The 27,963-nt window shown below is 38.7% G+C and overlaps 1 protein-coding gene across 2 annotated transcripts; it reads right to left on the bottom strand.

Moving 5' to 3' along the window:
* Positions 1–813: 813 nt before the first annotated feature.
* RHBDD1 (rhomboid domain containing 1) lies at positions 814–26,175 on the bottom strand. Of its 2 annotated transcripts, none has more exons than XM_058812136.1 (7): positions 26,150–26,175; positions 20,002–20,521; positions 18,607–18,739; positions 15,339–15,427; positions 13,379–13,429; positions 8,799–8,921; positions 814–3,020 (listed from the first exon to the last, which is right to left on the bottom strand). In XM_058812136.1, the coding sequence occupies exons 2-7, from the start codon at positions 20,432–20,434 to the stop codon at positions 2,908–2,910; spliced, it is 942 nt and encodes a 313-aa protein (XP_058668119.1). In that variant the 5' UTR covers positions 20,435–20,521; positions 26,150–26,175; the 3' UTR covers positions 814–2,907. The 2 variants fall into 2 exon arrangements, with proteins under 2 accessions (XP_058668119.1, XP_058668118.1); XM_058812135.1 differs by lacking the exon at positions 26,150–26,175 and adding an exon at positions 21,412–21,571.
* Between the last annotated feature and the right edge of the window lie 1,788 nt (positions 26,176–27,963).

The following is a 27,963-nucleotide window of genomic DNA, read 5'->3' as shown; positions in this document are numbered from 1 at the left end:
AACCACAGAATTTGCCTGTGCTTAAACACAAGATGGAAGAGGGAAAAGAATTTTAGAAGATAAACACAGCTCTTTCATCACATCTTAATTCTGGGCTGTGAGAAACCCTTATTCATTAACAGTAATATGTTGGGTCATTCAACCATTAAATTTCAAGAATATGCCCATTAACAAGTCTGCTGATTAGGATTAATTAGGGAGCGGAATTTCTTACATGGTACCTGATCACAGAGTTTAGAGGAAGTACAAACAACTCACAAGAAATCACAGCTCCTACAACAAAGGAATCAAACTGCAGATGCTGAAATATTTTACACAAAGCTACGTTTGCTTCAAGAGCCCTAGAGGCAGTCAGGCAGTGACCAGGCCAGAGGAGAAGCAAGGTCCAACACTTACCTGGGTAACTGCCCTTAATTTTTGTCCCTGAAGAGACCAAGTGCAACAGAGCACACTGGGGATTCATCAGCCACCTCTCCTCAGCACTGCTCTGAAACTGACTGATGGGGGCTTTCATGGCAAAAATCCTGCTGAGGACCCACACAATAGTTTGGGTTGGATGGGGCCTTTAAAGGCCATCCAGGCCAACCCACCTGCAATGAGCAGGTGTGAATAAACCTTCCAAACACTGTACATACCAGAACTTTTCAGTAATCTAACTCCAAAGCTTTCCCTAAATTAAAAAGAAACAATGTTAGTCCCAATACAATCAATCTACCCCCTTGGTATCACAAATCTTAATTTCTAACAACATAGCACTAGCTCTGTAATTTAAAATATACACTTTATTAATTACTATGATTAAAACCAAACAGCTTTAAATGTTAAAAAAATATTTATTTCAATTCTGTATACAAAAGAAAGTCAAAACAACAGAACATTTATTAGTACTGAAACTTTTTGTGAATATTTAATGGCATGTATGTCTAAGTTCACTTTACAAAACCAAGTGCTTATAAATTTTAATCGGGTTTTTGATTTTCCTTAAGTATTGTTTTTACCTGACTAGCAGCACATCCTGTGCTTTTAAAGAAAAATATCAGTTTAGCACACACAGTATGTTACACTGCAACTTTTGACCAGAGCATTAAAGGATTTCTGAGGAACCAATGCTACATTCTTCTCATTTACATCTGATTATTACCTGCTGAGAAAAGTATACAGGTTTTTGAGATTTATTTTCAGTGAACATAAGAAAGTTGGCCTTCTATAAAAGTGTCTGCTGTTTTATTCTATGGCTATTGCATATATACAAAATCAACCAAGCCCAAGAACACACCAGAAATCAGCATTCTGTCTGTACCTGGATTCCCACTGCAGTTGTGCCTGTTGTGTCCCAAAACCTCGAGCCCAAAGTCTGCATCCTGATATTGTGCTTTTCCCAGCAAACAAGAGCTTCCCTTACATACATTAGCTACAAACAGAAAGGGCAGGTACTATTTATTTAAAGAACACAGTAAAAAAATTCCTTTCAGGATATTTTTCTGTATGAAATATACAGCACTGTTTTTTATATTAAAAAAATAACCTCATAGAAAAGTAGACTTCATAAAACACAGGTTGGTGAAACCCTTGAACTGCTTATCTAATCCTCACTCCTTCAGTGCTGATGAGGAAAATCCAACAGGTCTGTGTGAAAAGCCAATAACCAAATTATTCTTCTGCAATCACACCTCTCTGCAACAGATTTACAGGAACATCCCCAAGTTCTTTCATTCTGAGGATAAAATGCCTGGACAAGGAGTGATTTTCATGGTGATACTGGAAACCAAAGCCCTCAAGGTTCATCAGTTAACATTAAGAGGCAGCAGTGCCATAGAGAGGACAGACTTATGTGGAGGGTGTGCCCAGTAGGACACTGAGCTCTCAGGTCTCCTGTCAACTCCTCTGGCTGGGTAAGGAAATTCTCAAAAATGAAGAATTCAAGGTAGCCTGTGTTTAGGTGTGATCTCCACAAGTCTACAAACTCTCAGCTCTGAGATTGGTCTTCAAACAAGATAAATATTGAGAAATAGTGGAATTTTTAAAGCTGCATGAACAGCATATACAAAAGAAAATTTCCAAGCCTTCTTAGAAAGGGAAACAGACACTTAAAAATATTAGTAAATAAATATATGCTTTGTATGGCATAGCCACCTACCTTTACAGAAAACTCCTAATAAATTATTTCAGCTCTGTAAAGAGCAGCAGTTTTTGATTTAAAACATAAATATTAAGAAAGGCTTTAGGAAAACATAAGTAGTAACCACTCAGTTTTATCTCATCCAAGTTCTAGATAATATGGTGTGAGGAAGACTGCCACACTGAAGTTTGTATTGAAAAATTCCTTGGTAAGGACAGCAGGGGAAGGATAGCTGCAACTATTTGTCTGCTCAAGAGCTTAAGCCTAGATTCACATAACCCAGCTACTGTCATCAAACCAATCTTTTCAAGTGTCATTTCAGATGGTAATCCTAAAAAATGAACTGGTCGTCAGAGATAACTGAGAAAGGTTTGTGAGGAAAAATTGCATAGTTTTAAAGTTACACAGAAAACATAACATTTCAGTTGCAATGGATGAAGAAAACCTGTTGTCTGAGAACATCAGCAGTCAAGAAGCCGAGGAATTCTTAAAGCTATACAAAATAATTTAAGGAAAAAAAGACAGTTTGGAAAAACCATCAGTCTTGTTCCATTTAAGGTGCATTAAGATGGAGACGGCCAAAGATCACATATTCATTCCTATCTCACATGCTTTTATTCAAGTTCCAACTTTGAGTCTGAACTCACAAAATCCTATGCAGTTTTGCAACAAGTAGTAAAAATAATGGAAAATATTATAAATTATTCTGTAAATTACAGATTACAAATAAATCTGTAAATATTTTGGTAAGCCTGAATAGCACTTTACATCAACACCTGCCCACTTCATCATCTGTCAAACCTACGAAGCCTTCGCCTTCTCATGTTCTCTTCTGAGTTCTCAGGTGGAAACCAAAACCCATAAGGTCGCTGCTCATGATTGTGTGTTCCTCCACCAAAATCTACAAGACACAATGAAAAACAATTGTTATTTTGGTCTGTAATAGGAGAAAAATGCACATACATCCTGTAAGCCAAAGCGTCACAACACAAAGGAGACAGGGAATTGAATGTTTTCAATTCTGATGGTTTCAGGGCAATTACAAAGTCCAGAAACTGCTCTGAAAAACAGTCAAATTAAAAGAAAAACCAAAACCAGAAAACTCCCCCAATCAATAAAGCTACCACCACCCAAAAAACCACCCCAACCCAACAAGAAAACCAAACCAAACAACAAACCACAACAAAAAGAACATGTAACAAGTATTAACCAGTTAATAATAACAAGTATTAACAAGTATTCACATTTTTCACGATCCCTCCTTTACACAGCAAACTCCAGAATGTTAAACTATTTCAGTGTCCTCAGCAGTTGTTTCTGGTAAAAGCAGCTTTTGTGTTTGCTTTTAGTACTGAGTCCAACATGTGCAGCCCCACAGCAGATGCACACACAGCTCCCACCCCCAGCTGGCAGCAGTTCCACAAGGGAAGGACACGCGGCAGCCCAACCCTTCCAAGTGTAAGCAAAATCATTGAGCAGCAGGAGCACTCCCAGACCCACAGCTCTGGGCCTGGCACCCCGAGGAGCCAGGACTGGCCCTTCCAGCAGCTCTCCAGAACTCACACGGAGGCACCCAGCAAGGAACAACCAAGGCTTGGTTACACACAGCAGCTCAGCTGAGGGGCTCCGGAAACACAACCACAGCCTGCCTTCTGAGCACAGTGGCAGTGTCCAGGACAAGCACATTTGCTTTAAAGGTAATAAAACCTTTGTAACACTCAGCATTTCTTGAGCTTTCACCTGGCCACACAGGGTTAAAACTGCATCATAATGCTGTAGTTTAATAACTGATTTTTAAATCATAATTAAATTACTTGCACTTTTTAAAAAATTCTTTCCAGTAGTGAAATTGTCAACTAAATAAAAAAGTTTCTTATAAAAACATTTATTTTTCTATACAGCATCCCGAGTTAATTTTTATTTAAGAAAACAGATACCACTCACACAGTCAAGACAATTCTTTGCTTAGTCCCCATAAAATATGCTCAACACTTCAAATATACATGTGCTTTAATAATCACTAGTAATAGAATGAGGTGCTATAAAAAAGATGAAAAATGCTATTTTATATATTGACCCAAAAATAGAAGGCTACACAATACATTTTGACAAGTTTTAGGTTGAAGAAAAGATCTTTTTTTTACATCAAACAATATGGTGAACAGCAAAGTCTGGATGTCTTAAACAAATGTATTTGTATCTGCATGTAGATATTTAAATTATCCTGTTACCTAAAATAGTTCCCTGACACCTTTTTTCTTTTAATTACTGCAGAAATATTAATGAAATCACACCTTCATCTTATCAAAATATTTATAAGCCACAGTATTCAGAAATGGTAATTAGGCCACTGCTACTACTGAACATCACCTGACATCTGTGCAAGAAACCAACACAGGCATTTCAACACATCAGCAAAAGCAAATTAAAGACTAATGGAATCCTGCATTCAAAGGACATGGAAAACTGCAACAACACCGGGTGATAGACAACACCAAAGGATATAGTACAACAAACTTAGAACAAAACATTAACCCTTCCATGGCATATTTTACAAATCTATTGTGAACTAGAACCACGTTCTGTGAATACAGAAGACTGAGACCTCCATCCCTACCCTGTCACTCTGTGTAGGAGTTTCTTTTGTTACTTAAGTTCACAATTAAAGCACTCTGGAGCAGAAGAAAAATGCTGCAATTGCAACAGATGTAACTACACCTGTATTAATGCAATCCCACCGAAGAGTTACATTAAACATTCTCACTTGATTTTTCCTCTTCTCTGAAGTTATGACCTTATTTTTAGGCTAGATAACATGATTTGCAGGACAGTCTCTGTAAGAGTCAGGAGGAATATACGAAGCTACCAAACTGAAATATGCAATTAGGTCTGATAAGAGGAGTGTAGCAAATGAACAGCAGAGGTATCACAAAGCAGTGTGTCTGTATTTTTTGTCATGCCAGCTTTAGTTGCGTTAAAGAACAATCTAGAATATTTCAGTTGAACAGCTTACCATTTTCAGTATCACCATCTGTCCTGGCACTACTGAGTGTGGTATCCATACAAGAACCAAACTACACAAACACTTAAATACCCATACAAAGAACAGACACTTCTCATTTCTACAAATCTGTTACTTCTGGAGAGGCTTTGCTCTGGAAGATAATGAGGTGATTTATTTTGAACCCAGCAAGGACCACACAGTTAACCAAAACAGAGAACTCTGATCTGGATATTTGATCAAAAGTCATTACAACTTCCAACACTTGCTTGGCTTTCATTTTTACTAGTTTTATATAAATTGTCTCCTCCATAAATAGTACAGCCCTGCTAAATATGTTATAACCACAGAATATTATTAAAGCTTACCAACCAGCACTTGGGTGTGCTACAGATATACAGTGCAATATACTGAACACCTGACTTGCCTTGCTTTTTAATGCAAAAACATCCATGTTTAAAGTGCTCTATTTAAGAAAATGGGAGGTCTCTTAGTTTATAAACATCCTTTTTTTTTTTTTTCCCACAGAAGCAATGATGTTGGAAAAGACCTTTGAGTTCATGGAGTCCAGCCTATGACCCAACACCCTTTGTCAGGGAGACTGGCACTGACACCACATCCAGCCTTTTCTTAAACACCTCCAGGGACAGGGACTCCACAACCTCGCTGCACAGCTCATTCCAAGGTATTTTTGATACATTTGGAGGTAGAAGCAGCAAACTGGAAGGCAGCAAAAAACCAGAGTCAAAAACCCAGTGTTGCTTTACTCATTTCATCTCTTCCAGCCAATGAATAGTCAAGTCTTTAGGTCTAATCAAACTCACTTATAATTTACTGAGTTGTACAGAGAATTTTAAGGAGAGGCAGGCATTTTTTCCTCTTTTCATACTTTAGCAGGACTAGGAGGCTTCCAGAAACAGCTGAGACACACAAAACATAGCAACCTTTTCACTGCTTTGTGTTTCACTAGAAGTCAGACAGAAACTACAACTGAATAAAAAATATAAAGTGGCAAAACTGCTTTTATTCTTTCCTGTCCTTCCCTCTGCAAAATGCAGACATGCTATACAGTCTGAGAGCTTTGGCTTTTGGTACTTATCACTGCCTCATTTTTCCTGCTCAGCTTCAAGTAGACCACATTCATTAGCCTTTGCTATTGTTTCTAGCACAGCCCTTTCAGTTTCTGTCAATGTATGAAAATTTCATCATGCTATGAAGCACACCATTCATCCTGTCAATATGTCTTATCTACAGACTTGAACATAAACTGGTGAAGAAGACTGATGGAATTAACTACTGTTTCTGTGCTATGCTTTGGAACAGCTGACAAATGAAAAATCAGATTAGCAGGGAAGTAGCTGAGGGTAATGAGTTCAGAAGGAAAGTAACATACAATGAATCCAGACATAGCTGGATTGTTACAAGAGCAAGCCAGAACAATCTTGAACAGTGTCTGTCTCTCTCTTGTTTTTAAAAGAAGATGGTAAAATTGAGAAATACACAAAACCATTCCCTCTACAGAAGTCTGATAATTTGTTTTGGTTAGGAGAGGAAATGGCTAAAGACAATCTTTAATCCATTGATACTTGAAATAAACTCTTTTCAAGTAACAATTTGTTAAAAGCACACTGGTAACATTTTTAGAACCCTAACCCTAAATCCTGACTCTAAACCTAACCCAAACCCTGGGGATGCCTTTAGCAGCTGCAGTGTGCCTGGAACTCTGGGCTTTGTGATTTTCAATACCCTAACCCTAGGTGTAACCCTAACCCTAACCTAGGCACTAAATTCTGCCTAGGCCTAAGGCTGTTTGCAAGGAAAAAGTTTTGCAGCCCCAGCTTCTCGCTGTCACCCTCCATTTGCCCCTGCCACCCTCAGCTTCTCTGTGTGTCACCCACTGTCCCCTCTCCCTGCTCCTCCCTCAGCTCCCAGCCTCTGCCACCCTCAAGCCCCCACAGTGCCCCTCACCCTCTGTCATGCCCTGAAAGGACCCTAAAAAAACCCTATCAATTCCCTAAAAAAGCCCTAGTTCTCAAATTGTCCTAAACACCCCACAAAAACCTAAAAATAGCCTCAGAATACACTAATAATACCCTTCTTTTAAAAAGTCCCTAACACCCCTAAAAATCCCTAAATAGTCTTAAAAGACCTTTAAGAATACCCCAAAAAGCTTTAAAATGCCCTGATAAAAAAGCCTAAAAAATTCCCTCAAAAACCCTAGAAATACCCTAGTCCTAAAAAGTTCTCCATAGACCCTCAATACTCTTCAAAAAGCCCTAAAAACTTTTAAATAGCCCTAAAAAAGCCCCAAGGATACCCAAAACATTCCTAACAACTCCAATTAGTAGTAAGACAGCCCTTAAAACACCCTAAAATAATTCTTTTAAAACTCTGAAAAAACCCTAAAGATATCCTAAACATTCCCAGAGAATTCCTAAAAAACTCCTGCAAAAAAAAGCCCCTAAAATATCCTAAAAATCTCTGAAAAATAAATATATTATAAGAGAGCCCTAAATTAATTGTGGTACCTGCTAATACAACCTATTTCAAATTATTTTATGTAATTTTTTGTCATGTTAAGTACCTGTTTCATCATCTATGTAATTGCAAGAATCCCTGAATGTTCACACTTTAGGAAAAACATCATGTTCAAAGGATAGTGCTCATTGAAGCTAATTATTTTTCAAACTAACTGACAGGGAAGAATATCCTAATTGCCCATTAGTGCAGTAAATTTCATCTCTTCCTTTGTGTCCCTGAAACAGGTGTGATCAGTGACATGCTCTGGATTATGTTCTTTGTGAAACAAGACATCTGCCTATAGGCAAACTGAACCTTTGCACAGCTTCTTTAAGCAAGTATTTTAAGAGCTCAAATCTTAGGTCTCGCTTGTCCAAACTAAAAAGTGTTCCAGCAGGGAGGAGAGAGAAGTGCAAAATAAAGCAAGATCCCTACATATGTGATCACACCAAATTCCACTGGAAACAATATATGATGGTACCTTTTCATGCTTCACTTGCCTGTGAGGCTTAAAAACTGCAACCAGCACTGAAACCAGGCACTAGCAGTGTTAAGAAATGCTGCTTTTGGCAGGGAAGCCTAAAGTGAAATTTGGTTCCACAGCAATCTACTAGTGAGGTACTAGTGAAATTCATTCTTGTGTTTCATCAAAGGACATTCCCAAAAAAACACATTCCCTCTGACAGCACAAAACTTACCTTTGTTCAAAACCACAAGGGGATAAAAAATACATCTTACCTGGAGTGTTGGAGATTATTTAAGGCTACAAATGAAAGTTGCAGATGTTTCAAAGTCATACATGTAAGCTTTTAAAGTGCATACTATCTACTTAAATCTTATCACTCATTCATATTCAGTTTTCTTGACAGTTTCAAAAAACTCCACAAAAATGGCTCATTCTTTCAAGTAACATCTCAAAATGCTTAATATTAAAAGGAAGGATTTTTTTTTCTCAAACTCAGTGTTAAAACTTATGCAAAATATCATCTTAAAAAGACAGTAAAATAGACAATATCCTTTACAATAAAGCTCATTTTATATCAATTCCTTCCCAAAATGACATGTCCAAAAATAAGTCATGGGGAATACATCTTATTTCCTAAGTCCCTTTCAGTATGAATCATAACTTAAGAGATAAAAATGCAATAAAATTCCTACCTCTTTCATTAAGACTGTTTAGCACTGCCCTTTCAAGCTGTTCTTCTTCAGTGAGCCCACCTGTATAATCAAAGTAGCTCCTTGGAGCTCTGTATTGATAATCTGGATAATAGCCATAATACTCTGTAAAACAAATCAAAAAATAAAATCAATTGCTGCTACTCAGCAAGTGTGAAATCAGATATTACCTTCCTGCTATCTTTCTTCCACAAATTGTTTTAATTTGGGAAAGAAAAAAATTATTAGGGTTCAATTACTTATACAATATATGCCATAAATTAACTTCTAATTTACAAAGCCACAGCATTGTAACAGGAGAAAAAAAAAAAAAAAAAACAAGAGAAAAAAAGATGGACCAAACATCTCAATTTCTTATAACTGTTAAAGTAAGTGTCATAGAATTGCTATTACTAACAAGTTTCAGACAGAAATTGAAAGACAGTTTTGCTCATCTCTTTTTAACATTTAGTTGTCAATATTTGGAGACCTTACTGCTATCACCAGAACACAAACCTGGTACTGTTCAGGCTTTTTCTCCCCACCTCTCTTCCCCTTTCCCCCAGGGCCCATAAAACAATGTCACCATAAATTCCAGTCATCTCTGGACCCCGAGAAGTCACACGAAAAGATTCCTGCAAATTCCTGCAGTGCTGTACAGAGCTCCTGCTGTGCCCTGGCACAGCTAAAGCTGCCCTGCCAAAAGCCAGCACAGCACAGATCCCATCAGTGTCCCTCTCACTGCTGCTGCTGCACTGCTGACAAACCTCCCTGGCCTTTGCACAGCTGGCCAAAACCAAGCACAGGCCATCACCCACCCAAACACATGGGAGTCAAAAGGAAAAAATTCCTTGGCTGGAGAATTGAGCAACACTCTCTTCCTGCTAACAACACAATCTGATCTTGACTGAGCACAGAAAACCTAAGCTGAGAAAAATTATGGAAAAAAGTCACACTTTTCAACTGAGGAAAACTATGGAGAAAGTTCAGTTTTTCTATTCCATTTCTGTATTTTCAAAATACAAAGCTTTTGTGATGTGTTCATTTCCAGAGAGCTGAGCAAGGGATCTTGAAGAACCAAAGTACACAAAAGTTGCCAGTTTCTTCCAGCTGAGAGAAAACTATACAAAGGTTCTTCAAAATGAGAAAAATGGAAATATTTTTGAATTAAACAAGTACAGCAGGCAATTTCCTTTTTCTTCAGATAATTAGCATCAATGATAGTCTTATGATCTTTCATTGGTTCTATCAATTCTAGGTGAAATTTGTGAAGTTTCTGTTAATAACAAATACAGATGACAAAGTGAGGATAAATAATTTATATTTAAAAATTATTTTGTTAAAGAAAAATATCCCAAGCTCTAGAATCTTTAGTCAAATAAAACCAGCAATACTCTGTCTTGAAAGTTATACAGAAAAAGCAGGAAAAACTGAACAGAGTAACTGCACAAAGTACATAGAATCATATATATTCGTCTGTATTTGCAAATATCCCCACATTGACTTTGCACAGACATGTACACATACACAGTAAACACACACATTCTGTCTTTTCCCAATTCTTTCTTGTCTTGGAACACAACTGACATTGGAAGATTTCTCCTACACCTGCAGTGAAATCTCACTGAGGGACAGCATTTAGCTGTTATGTCTGTACACTGCCCTCATTCTCCTCTGCTTTATGTTAATCTGAATCAACATTTCCTCAGCTATAAATTTATTTTCTGAAGGCTTCAAAACTACATGCATGAAGAGGGTAAAAATCCTGCTACTAAAAGCATTAAATTATCTGATGAAAGCAAGGGGATGCTGTATTTTAGCTTTGTTCTAGTGCTGTAGTTTTTTCTATGTTTATGTTTCACACTGCCAGCAAGCTGTAAGTACTCAGAAAGCTGTAATCTTTTATTTTAAGATGAGACACAGTTTGCTAACATTGACATGTTCAAGGTGTTCCTATTAATCAAAATAAATGTCCTAATCCTTCATTCATGAACTGCACTTAGAGAAAACCTAATTCAGCTACTAAATACTAAATGTGCTAAAATTACACTTAAAACCTTTTTTCTTTCAAAGCTGTTTCCTTGTGCTGTTTCATAAAATATACTCTGACCATAGCTTCATCTATTTTTCTACTTAAATTGGTATTTAAAGGCACATAGTGATAAATGAGCAATGCCAGAAAGTGAAAAACTAATCAAGATATGCATCATTAGCTTATGACACTAGGGAGAGTTTTCTTCATTCACAGATGGCCAAATTTATTCCATATATCACACACCAAGCAAAAGGTTAAATCTTCCATTAAGACTTCTGCAAATAGGATGAAAGACAATTACAAAGTATGTGAACAGGGAATGAACACAACAAATATATATTTTCTTAACTGCAGTTGTAAGTCATTTTCGACAAATGAATTTGGTACAAAAAAAAAATTAAATGGTTATATCTAAAGGCAAATTTGGAGGACAGGATAATTCAGGTTAACTCTCTCCATCTCCCCTTTGTCCAAAAGAACTCAAAGTAATAGCATTTGAGGACTGCTCAAAACACACAAAAAAATCCCAGACTTCCTTGTTGCCAGCATACCACAGCTTTTTTTTCCCTCCCCATCATGGCAGATCTACTACATGAAATCTCTTCCATTTTCCCTACTTGAAAAGAACTGGAAAAGCAAACAGAAAGGGCTGTTGAGAATCTCTGCTGCTCCTCCACAAGGGTGGTCTCATACAACCACCCAAGCTCCCAGCAGCTGCTGTTTGTACAGGGGCTGTAACAGATCACAGAGTTTAAATGTCAAGTACAAATTCTTATCTTCATTAGCTATTAAAAAGTTTTTTCCAATATAAATCTTTTGAGTTTCCCCCCACCCTGCTGTTGTGGGATACTGGAGGAAGGTTCAGTGTCTGTGAGCAGCTCCTGTACCTGGATGAGCCCCTTCCCCTGGGCTGGGACTGCCAGCCATGGCAACAGGTCACTTGTGCTGTCACTTGTGCTTGCTGCACACGCTGCCTTCACCTCTCATGTCACTTCTCAGTAGTAATTGTTTTATTTCTTTACTGGCCTTTAGATCAAATGTTTTGTGACCTGACAGTAAATGAGAGTAATGAAAACCCTGGGTAAATATACTTTGGAAAGTTGGAACAATCCCTGTTGCTGCTGCTGAAGAAAGCAGACTAAGATCTTTTGTTTAGGAATTACAAAACAGATGTTTCAAAAATACTTAAGGGCCCAGAATCCTACTTGTGGGAACTATTTAATGTAATAATAAAACTGGAGATAGATCATGGAAGACAAAGTCCATCAGGGAGAATAAAAGTAGCTATAAACTTGGCTCAAAGTAAGCACATCTCAATTATAAAAGACTACACAAAATAAAAACCCCTGCCTGACAAAACATCAGAGAACAGTAAGAATGATCAAATGTGTGAAATAGTTTCCTTACAAGCAACCAGACGGACTTCAGCTTTCTGAAAGGAGGGGAGATATAGCCATTGTGAGTACAGGACTGAAGCCTGAAAAACCACTAAGGAAAGAAGTACATAAAGAATGAAGGTTTAGTCTCCCTCCCCAAAGAAGAATTAACGTGCATCAAAATGAAATTAGCAGCTGGCAGGTTTAAGCCAAACTAAAAAGTGACAGATTCTAAAGCAGGAACCACACTGTGAGTCTTTTCTGATGATGTAGGTGTTAAAAGTGTTCATGTTGACTCAAAGAGCTTTTGACAAATTGATGGAAGAAGGATCTACCACAGGCTATTAAAGACAAAATCCTCCCATAAAACTTTCTGCTGAGAACATCTTTAAGCCACAAGCCACTGCACACTGGCAGATATTTGAGAGAGTTATCACTATGCATTTATCCTGCTCTTCCAGCAGATGCCTAGGAAAGAGCATAAATCACTGCAGGAGCTAAGAGATGCCAGGATTTGCATCCTTTAGCTCACATCCTACACCCAGAGCCCTTCTCCCAGCCTCTCCTGGCCCCCACCTATTATTCCTGTACACTCCACAGGCAATGATTCAGTGCTCTGCAGGAGAGGTGAATCAAATGAGCTCCACTCAGTGCCACCATTCCAACCATCCATCTAGAAACTGCAGATGGCCTAAATTCGGTCTGCTGAGGAGGGGCTTTCTGCACATAAATTACTTCTTTTACAGAGAGGGCTCAAGGGAAGAAGATCCTTGTTAGAAGGGAAAAACCACCCTAGAATGGAACATATAAATTTGCCAGATGAGGGCATATTTACCTAGGTCCAAAAGGCTGCTTTCAGTAGACACAATTTCCCCACTGCTACACCTTGTGCAAAAGGGATGATATTTTCCTGAGGGAGCATTTTAGGAAGTCATGACCTTAATTAGAGGCTTAAGCCTCTTGTACAAAATCCATCCACACACTTGCCTGAAGAGGAAAGGTGAGACATGTCCAGAGAAGTAATATAAGTTTAGCAAGTATATGTGTGCAGAATATTTTGTACACTCTGTATGTTTCCATTCACATAGCTCTCCTATAGGTTTTCTAATCATTAGCAGAAACTGTTTTTAAAGCTGGAGTAAGTTTTTGGTTAAGTGGACAAGAGTACTTACCTGAATAGTAGTCCCTTGGCCTGTCAGGCTCAGTGAAGAAGGAAATGCCAGCTAAATAAAAGAATAATGCATATACTGTTAGAATAATCATATTTTCTTTATAGAATACAAAATTCAAATTTAAAGTACCCCTTCTTTAAGAGTTTGTTTCATAAGATACAGGCAGGAAATCAGTCATGGGTATCTGTTTTGGCATCAGTGAGAGAATATACTAATGCAATCTTGTATGTTCCAGATTTTATAGTAGAGTGCCATGTTCAAGCAACAGATCCATGTAGACTAGAAAAAAAGCAAAGCAACCTACTATGTTCTCCCAGAACACATAATGAACACTTTCTTTACTGAGAGTATTCATTACTAACAATGTTTAATGCACAGCAAACTGAGGACTGGAGCAACACTGCATTATTCCTGCTTTGCTACATAGGAGAAAAAAAAATGCCTGTGTGCTCAACACTGCTTCCTGCAGCTATCAGTCACACAGAACCTGCACAGCAGCCAGGGCAGGGTTCACTGACAGTACTGTGGGGTTATCCCTGAATCCCAGTGTTGTCATCTTATTGCAGGGGCTCTATACTGCTGTCTCCTTATCACAAAAGCTCCATAGCTTCTTGGTGTTTCTCCTGGGCAGCTCCTCAGAGCACTGACTCCTTCTTCACAAAGCAGCCACTGACTCCAGCTCCCTTCTCAAGGGGCCACCCCACTCTTTTATAGCACTCTGCTTCTCATTGGTTACAGCTGTGGCCTGTTAAAGCCAGGCCTGTTCCTAATCTTTGATAATTGGCCCAGCTGCATCTCCTTAGGGGTAAGATTACTTTCTACACTATCTTTATTTTCTTATGTTCTATCCCCCCAACATCCCAGAGAAATTGATTGGAAGGGACCTCAGAAGGGCCCCAGTCCAACTCCAAGCAGAGCAGGGTTAGTGAGGGGATCAGAGAGGTTACCCAGGCAGGGCTGCATCTTGCCAAGCCCAAGGTGGAGCCCCTGAAGCTGCCCTGGCAGCTGAGCTGATGCCTGTTCCATAGTGATCAGGCAGTTCCTGTGGCACAGCATCATGCAAGGTTAACCTTTAACTAACAGGACACCTGATGCCTGTTCCTGCAGCAAGGCAGGAAAGCTGATGCTCTGGTGTCATTTCCCTTCCAGCTGCTGACCATACATGACCTACAGAATATCCCTAAGCTGTGGTCAAAGCCCCAGTGAGAGCACACACAATTGAACAATTAATTCCCCATTGTACAAACACCATATCCATGTTCAATTTGATGGAACACTCATGAATAAAGTACTCAACCTATCAAGCATTCAGACAAAAAAAGCCAAATATTCTGCCAACCAACCCCAGCACAGCTGCTGTGTTGGGGCTTAGACTTCCAATTAAAACACTAACATCTATGGCACTGTTCATTTAAAAGTTTGCAGGGCTGTATTTAAAACAATTTTTAAGACTAAAGATGTCTAAAGCTATAATATTTTTTAGAAAATAATTATTATTGCAATATGAAAAGCTGTAATAACATTGTTGGAAAGCTTGAGAAATCCAGCAACCATTTCTTAAGCATCCCACCACCATCAAACCAGAGACTTCCATTAGAATCAATATGACAGCACAAATCAAGATGGAAACATTTTGTTCTGACATATGTTTATGGCTTCACCACACTTGAAGTGACATTTTCATTGAAAGATTATACTCTAAATAAATACTTGAAAAGAAGAGTAAAAGATACTCTTCTAAGTAAAAATATCTGAAAGCCACATTTAGTCTTAATTGTTCTTATCCGTATTTAAGAAAAAAAAAGGATTTTTTCTTCTGCACCCACTTAAATAAAATGAGCACATCTTGAATTGTCTAAAAACTTGCTGGAATGCGCTGAATTTCTATGCAAGACTTACCAAATTTTAAAAATAAAAGTGTTCCTTATGCAGATTTTGTAAATTCAACAAAATTATTTACCTGCACAGGCTCGCATGATCTTTTTCAGAGGTCCCATAGTATACATTAATCCAACAAGAATCCCTGACAGATGCCCAGCAAAAGAAGTCCTAGAAAATAAAAAAATCCTGTGAGTAGTGGAGACTTTTTTTGGCAGGGATACAAAAGGGAGAGTGTAGAACTGGTTGTAAAAATAAAGTCTCTGAGACATCCCAGAGAAAGTCCCTGAGTGAGACCAAGCACAGAGACATCACTTGCCTGCAAGGTTATAATGCCAAGTCTTCTTTCTCTGTAACTACCTTAAAACTGGGAGTTACACAGTTACAGAAAAGAATTTAACAAATATCCTGAGAAAGCTAATTGCAGAGATCATTTTAGCTGCTATAGAATATGATTCCCTAAAAGCATTTAAAGACTTACCAAATGAGTTAACTGGTTTTAAACTTTAGAAAAGTGACTTACATGGTAATGTCTGGGTAGATCTTACCAAAACCATCTACATTTCTGAGTGAAAGCACAAACACAATACTTTCTACTGCACTATCCATGCAATCCTACAATTAGTGTAAAAGAAGCATGAATGCAGATCCACTGCAATCTTTGTAATACACTTTCTTCAAAATTAAAACAATCAAATTGCTGAGATCCAAATTCTTTTCTATGCATACCAACAATTTCTTTTAAAAATATCATTACCATTTGTATAAAGAAGGAAAAGGCTCTGAGTCTTTTGAGAAATCAAACCAGAAGAACATGTTTACAGTAAACAAGATTTGCTCAAGTTTTTGACATAGATTAAGAGAAAATCTTCTGAATTCAAGCAGGTGTAAACACTAGTTGCAAATTTTTCACCTCTCTTACCAAGTTACAGGAGCCAATACACTAAACATTAAAATTTCCTCATATGTGCAATTAGAAATAACTCATTTATACTAATTGTCAAAAAATTTAAATTATACAAGCTAAAATGAGGTTTTTTTTCCTTTATAAAGTAGAAATGAAACCTCTGTTTAATGCACCAAGTGTAATGTTTGTATAAATTTTTACATTCAGGTCAGTGATCTACAGGAGTTTTACAGATGATGGCACAAGCACTCAAGCCAAGCCACCTTCCAGGCATCAGTGGTAAAAGGAGACAGGAAAATGCAGGTGTCACTAGAGGGAGGTGAAGATCACATCTAAATTCACTCTTTTGCCACCTACTCAACCTCAAACCCTATAGTGCCATGGGGAGCTGCAGTTCTCTCTCGTTAAAAACCAACAACTCTCCAGAGAGTAACACATAAATGCTGATGTGAAAACTTACAGATAAAAGGTAGTTACCAAAATAAAGTATCTATAAGGACCTAATTTTCCAAACAGATTTTCTGGAGCATATTTTCCAAATTTATGAAAAATGCATGCCTGACCTAGAAAATATCTGACCTCAGAAAATTAAAAATACTTAGACATCACCAACATTAGAAATCACCAACATTATATTGGTTCACCTAAGACTTAAGATATCTGCTCAGTTCTGGAAGAGGCACAGATGAAACAGAAGGTAACTTTTCACATGTCTCTTCTTCCATTAAACAAATAATCCCAAAAGCCTACGTCTCTATATCCTTTATGGAAGGTGAAGATTAGAAGGATAGTGAATGCACTTTAAATTTTTTCCAAAACAAAAACATTAATGAGAAAGAAAATATTAAGATGCCAGTAAAATTCTAAACCCTCTCCCAGCACACAAAAGCAGGTCCAAATTTATTGCCTAAGCTTTCTAACTGGGCAGAATTCTGCCTCAATTACTGACCTCTTATCTATTCAAAATTAAATTATGCAATTTAGTTCATAAAAGGAACCAGTTAAACATAGACTTCAAATATTATAATGTGCCCTGAGCACACAGATGAGCATGTAAGAGCAATGCTGTGAGAGATACAATTGCTCTTGTTCATTGCAAGGCAGTGGGCAGTTACTAATCAAACATATGTCCTAGGACATGAATTTCTGGAGATCACTACTTGTTTTCTGTAGCCCCCATTATCATTTAAGTGCTGTGAAATTGCCCTCTGTAGAGGTCACTGTAAAGGTTTAGATGAGGCAGCAATCTAAACTTCCATGAAATTAAGAATTTTTTTTTATATTATCTTTGGACTTTCTATCCACTCTCTATCCAAAGACATTTCTGCAGTAAAGCAACTGAAAAAGAACAGCACACAATGTCTGAAATCATGTTTTTCCTCTACCTTACACAGTAGGATAAGGTTTTACTTCATACATAATGCCCTTCCACTATTCTTTAATTAAAAACAGTATTGTTAAACATATCACCAAATAAAACCTATGTTCAGCTAAAACAGCGGTTTATGTATTTCACAAGAATGTTTTTAATGCACTGAAAGCTTTATTTTTATATTTGTAGCCGTGCCATGCAGCTCACAAACAAATCTGCATTTGGGCAGAGCACTCTTCTGTCTTTAATCCTCACTGCAGTTAACTGAGCAGCCAGGCATAAAGCCATAAAACCAGTGCTCAACCTAAGCAATATCTGAATTCTCCTTCTGTGCTAGGAAATGTTCTATCAGCTGTATCATAGTACCTGACAAGGATTATCTCAGTATTGCTGAGCTCTTTTTTTTTAATCTTTCTGACAAAGGGAAATTGTACATAAACTATGATTTGATAGTTCATAGGTTTTGTGTCTGTACTTTGCATATATTCAGCAATGTGATTCACAGTTACAAAATGCTACATAGGAAAATTACTCACTTGCAAACAGGACTTAAAAAAATCAACTGCAAAGAAAAGCATGGTTCTTCCAGAGGTAGGGGCAGATGAACTGTGCTGGCACAGAGCACCCAGGGAAACTGAGGGAGATGACCAGCAGCACTGCAGGACAGTGACAGAACTGGCAGAATGCTGGATGATATTCTGATCATAAATCAGAGGAGTGACTAAGCCAGAGGGGTCTAGAACAGCAATGGCAAGCAAAGAGTGCAATGCTGCTCAGCTAATGAAGCCCTGGGCACTCTAGTGGAGCAGTTTAGGTACCTCGTTGAAAAAGCTCAGCCCTTTTCCTTGCCCATCAACTTTTGTTATCTTCCCTCAAATACTCAAATACACCTGCTGGGAACAGTATTTCAGGTTTTTAATTTGAGATGTACTCAAAACAGAGAGCTTTAAGGAAAAAGCATACTGCAGGCCCAACACTGCACTGGGATACCAGCTAACACTACTCACACCTCAAACTACTCCAGACAGCCCAAATCTCTTCTCCTTTCCTTGAAATATCAGCCACACTTACCCTGGGGAGATGAAATGAATAGCCAGCAGCTCCACCCAACAAGCATATTTACTGGATATGGGCAATCCAAAGACACTGCTCACTCTTCCTGGGTTGTAATGGTTGTTCAGAACTTTCAAAGCAAACAAGACTCCTGCAAACAAGAAGAAATCACATGAAGAGAGAAATACTTGTGCACAAATAATAAAGAAATGCAAACAATTTGAAGTACCATGCAATTTCAAAGCACCACGAAGCATATTGCTGCATGCCAGAGCAGTTCTGTTCTTTCAGTGATACTTTTCAGTGACTTAAAAAAAAGATAGAAAAATTGTGTATTTGTCTAACAGCCAAATCTAAGCTGGTTTTTAATGTGCCTGCTCACTGTAGCTATTCAGGTATTCAAAACAATACAAACATTTAAAATGGGAGTTCTATTGAAATAATTGACAAAATTAGTGAACTCAAAAACATGTTCTGTGACTTGAGAAAAGCCACTACTGAAAACAAGACAAACAAATATGTGTAAAGCTCAACAGTAGGTTCAAATTCTGAATTAATGGAAAATCATCTTACACATACTCCAGAATCACTTGTTTCTGCAAAAAAAAAGTAGATAAATCACCTTTAATCACAGTAAATAGTATTAATTTCTAACTGACTGCAATTGTTTTATCATGCAACTGCCAGTCAATATGATGGAATGAATTCAGAGAACTTATTGGAAGTATTTATGAAAAAGTCCCTCTCAAGAGAAAGCTCACAGTGGTCTGAGGAACTTTCTTAAAGGCTGAGAAAGAAGGCTTGCCTTCTAAGGTTAGGTCCCAAGGACAGCAAGGAAATCTCCTACTTATCTAGAAATGCAGGGCTACTTTTCTACTTGATTACAGATTTTTTAAAGAGAAGAAATTTATTGACTTGAAAATGATCTGCTAAAGCAGGAGACAAGACCATTGCTGGAAGGAAGATGACCACAATCAGGTGTCTGGATGCTGCTAGCAGAAGCAGATCTAGGGGAGTCTCTCCAAAGACAGGCATGAGTAATTTTAAACTGACAGGCTTTTCTAGAAGCCACCTAAGGAGCATTCTTGAAATGCTTATACAACATCTGAAAATTAAGAGTTCAGACTTCAATTAACAGCAATATTAAACAGAAAACACAATTCTCCAAGGATGATGATATTTTCATGTTCTCATCTAAAGTCCCTGCTGGTCACAAGAACATGAACTGAATTACTTTATGTTCATGCCCATAGTACATGTTTAAATTGAAAAACTGGATGTGGATACTGATGTGACACTCATACATATATACAGATGTACACCTCTTCTCTTTCTGCAATTAACAGTTCTTGTTACATAGCAAATATACAGATTAATTTTACATTTGTAAATTGGACCAACTCTGTGTCTTACCTGAAAAACCTACGCCACAATTCATTTCATAGGAAGGATCATCCAGAATTATCACAAGCAGGACTTCCAGCACCATGTAAACTACTCCAATCAGTACTGAAAATACTGCAATTATGTAGGCAAACCATATACTCTTCAGCTTTCTTTCCAGCATTATGCCCTTCCAGAGCATGGAAATCATGTTATAATACAAGTGCCAATCATCTGCATGGTGGAAAGGAGAAAGCAGCAAACGCTGCCAGTTCTTTTTGTGGACAGCTTCATTTACACTGAGACACACTTCAGAGAGTGGCCTCAAAGGATTCAGAAAGAGAAAAATATTCAGCACAAGTACCCCAAGGGTAACAGAAGGAATGTTCTGGAGTCCAACTTGAGAAATTTGATAAAGCAGCAAAAGCAGTCCAGCACTGACTCCTCTTTGCCTTCGTTCCATGGTTACTTCTTCATTCAACGAAATGTGAAGATTATTTCAATTTCCAGTCTTTTGTTCAATTTTGAAACCATACAAGTTTTGGAAATTCTGAAAGAAAAAAGATAACTTGTTACACACATACTGCAGTGTTTTGAAGCTCACCACTGTTTTTGTAAGTTTTTAAACATAAAAAAATTCATCAAGGCAATCAGCTGAGACCTTTGATATATCAGAACAAAAATTCAAGTGAGGAAAAGAAATCAGAATTCGTAAACTGATACAAAACACAAATAAAAGAGATTTATACAGGCAATCCAGACAAGCATTGAGAGAAAAAGCAGTCTGCAACCTCTGTTTCACATCCTTCCACAGGCTGTACTCAATCCATTAAAATGCTTGGGTATTCTGGACATGTTTTCATTAACTCCGATTCAGTCAGAATAATTAAGATTACAGGAAGGAAAGCAGTTCAAAATTCTTCTCTAGAGTCTCAGTTTCCAGGATCCCTATTTTTGCCACATATTTAATTTTTTTTTAATGACCATTTTTCTAACTTTTACAAATATTCAAAACAAGCTAAGCTTGAAAATTAAAAGTCACAATTTTGACAAAAGAAACAGAGACACAGCCAAGTACTCCTAGATGCAATTTGAAAATTGTTACTGCTTTCCTAGGGATGAGAATGAAGAGTTTAGTTTAGAAGTAAGTGATGGAGAAAACTATAGGGGGAAATCATATATAAAACCAGCATTAAAAAAATTAAAGAGTTGTAACAAAATTTTCATCTTTGCCTTAATTATGGCAGAAAAAAACCAGGAGATTAAAGAGGGCTACAGAAACAGATCTGGCTAGAAACAGATTTACTCTGACAGGGACTGAAAGAGAGGAGGGAGGAAGCTGCACTGGGTAACAGGGGCTGTGAGCATGGAGCCACCTGTGGAAGACAGGAAGAGAGCCAGGATTCAGAACCAGAGCCAGCTTGGCCAGTCCTGCTTCACCTCTGAGAACTCTGCAAGGTGCCCCAGCACAGCCTCTCCTCCCCTCCAGGGTGTCCCTTCTTTGCAGAGCTACTGGAGACACAACACATGTGTGAGTATCAGTTATGTAGAACCAGCAAAACACAATTCCTCTTCAAAACTCTGCCACCAGCTTTCAAATGAAACCACCTGAAATAATGAGATATATACAAAATTCTCATTTCAACACCCCATTAACCTTTTTTTACTAAACACAGTTGAAGTTAATTTACTAATCTTTTTATTTAAAAGCCTTTCCAATTAATACAAAATTATTCCTCTTCAACATTTTCATTAGATAAACAAGCAATAATCTAATTCTTCTGGAGGACAGGGAAAAAAATGGCACATTTATAAAGGACAGCTCAAGTTGCAAAATTTAACCTTCCCCATTATGTCTGTTAGGATTTACTAATTTCACATTTCTACAGACCATTGCCATGCCTGCAAACACTTCACTACATATGTTTATTCAGATATTCAGAGTATTCTCGATAATTTGATTGGGTTGCATTCCACAAAGTGAGTGAGCAGATGGAAACTGAAAAGCATCTCTGGATGATGTTACCCTGTACCAGCAAAAGGACCTGGGAGACCTGCACAGGGTGGAACATCAAAGACAGCCTGCTAGGGGCCAGGCCACCTTCTCTGCTTATCCTGAAGTGAGAGAAGCACACACTTCCATGCCAGTTCACACACAGAATTAATTAATGCCACTTCTTATAATTAAGTATTTTTTGTCTCTGTATTTCTGTTTCAATCATATTTATGCTTATTATAGCAATTTGAGAGAAGAAAAAACCAAATTGGCTGTGGTTTTTTATCCTGAAAACGACTGCAGTAAACCAGAATGCATGTAAAATGTATTTGCTACGTTACAATGAAACTGACTACATTTTTCCCACGTTATTATTTTGGAAATGGTAAATAATGCCTAAACCTTGTCCAAAACAGAGTGAAAACAACAGAAACATACCAGGCCTCTTGAACATGTAACCTCCTACACTGGTGCCTTCTAAAACCAGTGTTTAATGATCACAGTTTAACTGCAGAGACCACAGCTGTAGCTCCCACAAAGCTCAAATGAACAATGTTAAACTGCTAATTGGCCACTGCAGATAATTACATGGTCAGTCTCTGATTTAAAGTCAACATTACCAAAAAATTAGTTAATCCAAAGTTTAATCGATGTAATTCTCTTTTTCCACACTAGCTCTGACATCAGGTACACCAACACCCCCCAATATTCTAATAATGTTCTGCCCAGACCTCTGGCTTTTCTTGTACCACACATCTTTTTCACCACAAAACAGTGGACACAAAAACTGTTAAAATTTAAAGGTGAACATCCTTTAAATGCAAGTTATGAGGAAACATCAAAATCTTGCCATACACCACATTGTTCAAATTGTTAAACATTCTTATGTTTCAAAGTTCCTATCTCTGCTTCTGACACCCTTAAATTCCCAATTTAAGTACTTTCAACACCCATGCACCTAAGAAAAGAAACCCTCATCGAGCACATAGCCAGACAATAATCATGGAACAGGACTGGGAATGATCTCCATCATGATTTCAGCAGTGCTGGTTATCATAAACCATTCCCCTTACTGGGAGCAACCAAAAATGTCAGCCAAAACACATTTGTGTTTGAGGCAAAGGGGAAAAGATCCCCAGCAAGAGAACAGGAGTTATCTGAGAGCCTCCTTCATGCAGCTCCCTTAAATTTGAACATTCCTCCTCAGCCTCTACTGTTCATTAAAACTCTAATGAGGCTTGAAACAATGAAGCACTTTTTTCCTTTTCCTTTTTTTTTTGAAAATATGCCACCTACTTCAAAATGTACAAATTTCCAGAAATGACTTGAAACAGACATTTGTCTTACATCCAGGCTGCCACGTGGCTGCATTTTTTGTCACCTACTCAAGATAAATGTCTGAACTAAATATTCTTGGAATTTGTTTGTTTCATACTAAACAAGTAAAAGCATTTAAACTTATTTTTACTGTGACAAACCCCCTCACTCGGCGACCATAAAATATTATGACTTCACATTACTAAAAAAAAATAAATATTTTAGTAAATATCAGTTAAAATTAAACGTCCTACCGCATTTTCTTATAGCTGTAATTTGAATTTAGAGGAAGAGAATCCTCCTAAAACAAACATAACTACCCTGAAATTTTGATTTATGTTTATGCAAAACCAAGTACACTCTGGAAAAAAACTTGTGCACTCAGCCTACATGTTGAGATTAGAGCTAGACCAGAGTCAAAGCCACCTGAAACAGAAGGATGAGTGTCAGATCCCAAGCACAAAGCATCCCCCAGTGAAGATCAACCTCAGCAGGCCCACAGCACTTGTCTGTGAAGAGACAGTCTCAGGACACAAAGGCTTCTCCAGGTACAGCAGAATCAAATCAGAGCTTTTAGGGCAAAAGAGGAGGCAAAGGAAGCAGGAGCCAACTGTAAACACTCTGACTGTGGCCTCAGATTTGGAGAGAGGTGGGGAAAATGCCGAACAGAAAAAACAACCAATGCAAGGAAAAATAAACTAAAAAATTGAAACACAATGAATCATCCTGTTTATACTGATAAGTATGCAAGAAGGTCAGCCACAAGCTGTCAGCTACAATCAGCTTCGAAATGTCCAGTCACCTACACAGTTCATAGCATAGACAAGGTCCTGACTTAATTATAAAATTAATTACTTCATAAAGAACAACTTCTGGATTCATCAGATGTGCCTTTAAAGGGCTTTCCTTCACAAAGGAATACTGAATGGTGAACTCAAAAGACACAGCACTTCACAATTTGGTAAGAGAAGTCAAACATCTGTAATAAAAATGTTTTAAAACAATTTAAACTCCCTTACTGAGACAATTCAATGTTAAATATCAGCCTTCAATGACTTCATAAATGGCTATATCACAGCTTTTTTTATTGTGCAACATTTTAAATTTCATTCAAAGTTTTCTGTGAGAATAAAGAAGTTCTTCTGCCTCTTCTATCTGCTTCAGCATGAAAATTGAAAATCTTTTATAGCTTTTTTAATCCTCTTAGGTACCACTAAAGGAGAAAGTCCTCAACAAAATAAGCTTTTTAACTAAAAACTTCACCTTAAAACTGAAAATTGTGTTCTGAAGGTTGCAACAACTACAGTTCACAATAAAATATACACAAGTTAAACAATACATGCCAAGAATCATTTTAGCCACCTTATCCCAAAATAAATGAGACAGCTTTCACAGGAAAGAACCCAAGGGACTAGGTCAAATCTCTCTCATAACAGACAGTAATTAGGAACTGCCTTTCAAAACACCAGGATACATCTACACTAATTGAAGTTGGAGAAGTGAAATAGCCATCAATATTTAATATCACTGTACTTATAAAGGTAAAAGGATGTCACAGCTTAAAATAAAAATACATCAAAACAACAGTGAACTTCAGATTAGGCCAGAGCTGAGTTTTAACTTCACAGATATTTAACTCAGGGCCAGGGATTTGGGGTTTGTTGGGTTTTTTTCCCCCACTCAATTGCAATAGTTGTGTACAGTGTTAAAACTGGGTAATCATACTAGAAGAGCATCCTCCTTTATCTGAAGAACTTTTTAATATTATGAAAAATTAAACCATCAAAGATTGCCTGACTCCACTACAGAAGTGTGAAGCACAACAGCTCTCACAATTCTGGCATTCCTTGGTAGCTTTGAAGGACAATTTGCCTGCAGTGTGTAAGAGAAAGGAAGGAAAGGAAGAACAGGAACTTTCTGAAGAAATCCACTTTAAAATAATACTGGTGAAATAAACAATTCAGAAACACATGCTTCCTAGTATTAGTGTTATACTGCTGTTGTCAACACCTCCAATCTATGTCAATAAAAAGCAGTTCCAGGAAGAACATCACTGTGCTATTTCAGGAAATCGAACCAGCTCAGGTATTGTTAATTACATTTCACAGACACCTGAATTACTCAGACTCGGCGTTTAACAACTGCGAGGCTTACCAAATGCAGACAAGATACACTTGCCTTTGCTTCTTCTTCGATACAGCCCCAAGATATTTGCAGTTTTGAGGGGTAGAGGTAGGTTTTTTTGTTTTGTAGTATTAACAAAGAAAGGGATATAGCTGTGGCGAGTTATTGATTTTGTTAAGAAGTTGTTTCTAGAATTTTTAAAAAACACCACTGCGGAAAAGGAGGCGAACGAAAGCAGTAAGGCCACGCTGGGGCGGTGTGAGGAGCACACCATGTGCGGCTGCGGATAAGCCCCGCTGCTCCCGACACCCGGCTCCTCCCGCCACCACAGCGCTCCCGGGAGCCGAGTCCACGGGCACGACGCTGGGTGTGCGTATGAAGATAATGGCTGCGAAACCGTGAAATATCGGCGATTCGACTTCTCAGGCCGCTTCAGCTCCGTCATTCCCACTCCTTGCAGCGGCGGGAAGGAGCGAAGCGCGGCGGAGGGAAACCTCCTACAGAGCGCAGCTTGAGGGCAGCGCACCCAGCCCAGCTCCGCTTGTCGGGGCTTGCACCGGGCCCCCCTCAGCAGGGCGGCGCTCCCCGGGTGTGGCCGCGCCTCTCACGGCCGGGGGGCCGCTCTCCGCCGAGAGGCGGCGGCAAAGACAAGACAGGAGGAGGGCAGGAGAGCGGAATAAGGGAGCACGGCAGGAGGAGGCGGCGACGGCGGCTCCGGCATCCCCCCGCCCCTGCACTCACGTTCTCCGGCGGCGGCAGACCCGGAACCTCGCGCCGCCCCGCGTGACCCGCGGCCGCCACTCCGCGGCGAGGGGCGCGGCCTCGGCCCCGCCCGGGGAACGCACCGCGCATGCGCCGGGACCGCCCCGCCGCCAGGGGCGCTGTGCGCGGGCGGGCTGAGGGCGGAGCGCGGGGGCGGCAGAGCTGAGGCGGCCGCTCGGGGCGGGTATTGGCCGCTGGCACTGCCCACTATTAAAATACATAATCGCCTTGCCTTTTGAGCGCGTTTTACTGCACATGCAAAACAGTAACTAGTTCTGTAAGTTTAATAGTTCGAGGACTTTTTTTTTCCCCAAGCGTTAGAAGCAATTAGATGAAGACACTGCAGAATCGCAGAATCAACAAGTTTGGCAAAGACCTCCGAGATCATTAAATCCAACCTACGACTGAATACTGCCGTGTTAAACAGACCATGGCACTCAGTGCCACGTCCAGTCTTTTCCTGAACACTTCCAGAGGCAGTGACTCCACCTGGGCAGCCCATTCCACTGTCTAATCGCCCTTTCTGTGAAGAATTTCATCCTAATGTCTAACCTAAACCTCCCCTGGTGCAGCTAAAGACTGCATTAGTTTCACTTTTGTAGAGTACTAGTCACTGCTGTCACTGTATTATTTCCCAGATTTGACACAAATATCCAGACTGTGAGCTTTTTTATTAATATTCAGTAGGGAATACACTGGGCAAATTATAAGTGTCTGAAATAATAGGTTCTCATATAAATGTTGGTGAGCTGATGGTGCAAATATGTGACTAGAAATGAATCATATAAAACCCATAGCCAAAGCTACATGTAAACGGCCTGATTTTGCTGTCATTTATGTGGCACTCAGGTTTCATAGAACATTTTGGCAACTCATACAAGTATGTCATACAATTTATAAGAAAATTGCATTCTGCCCTTCCAAAAACAGCACACAGCTCAGCAGACTGGCAGGCATGAAAGGGGCTGAATTCCTAGAAACAGGGTGGAGATCAAGTTAAAGGAGCAGGCTTTGCCAAAACAAGCAACTTCAGCATAGTCCTCGCTTCCAAGAACAAGCAGAAGCCAAAAGAGGCGGGCAAGGCTCAGTGTGTGCCACCATTTAGACACATTACCTTAAGCTCCTTACTTTTGGCACGTTTAGATCTGTTACTTCAATTAACGCTAATCATAATAATTCATAGAAATCACAGGATGTGGGAGTTAAAAGTGCCTGAACTGATAGATTTTTTTTATCATACACCAAGTTTTCTACAACTGGCACCATTTCCTGTAACAGCATACTTCATTTTCAGGCAACAATAATTACAGTCCATAATTCTTAAAGATGCCATATTTCTTGCCTCAATACAGGCCCAGATCTTATTACTGGATGTGCAAGTCCTAAGGCTGTGGTTCCTTTCTGGGACCTAGAGGATTGTAGTTCCCTTGGTGGGTCAATCTGAGCAATTGTATATTACTGTTCTCTCTTTTCAGATCCTTAATGATATAGCAGGGATAACAAAAGTCACAGAAACAATGGGAGGCTAAGAAAATGAATAACGTGTTCTAATGCTATAATTAATGGGCCACATATGTAGCTAGGTTTTAAAAACACCCCACCATTGTTCTTATACTCTTTACCCACATATGGGACTTTATACCCATAAAGATCTTAAAAGTTGGCATTTTTTTCCTTGTTCCACACAAATTTTATTAATATCCCACCAGATCTTCTGGGTTAGTTTATACTTACATAAATAGCTGGTTAGAAGAAAAAAAAAAACACCTTCTGCTCTCTTTCTTTAATCTCAC

The sequence above is a fragment of the Ammospiza caudacuta genome, chromosome 11 (genome assembly GCF_027887145.1).
Source record: "Ammospiza caudacuta isolate bAmmCau1 chromosome 11, bAmmCau1.pri, whole genome shotgun sequence".
Lineage (NCBI taxonomy): Eukaryota > Metazoa > Chordata > Aves > Passeriformes > Passerellidae > Ammospiza > Ammospiza caudacuta.
This window is presented reverse-complemented; position numbering and strand designations above follow the sequence as displayed.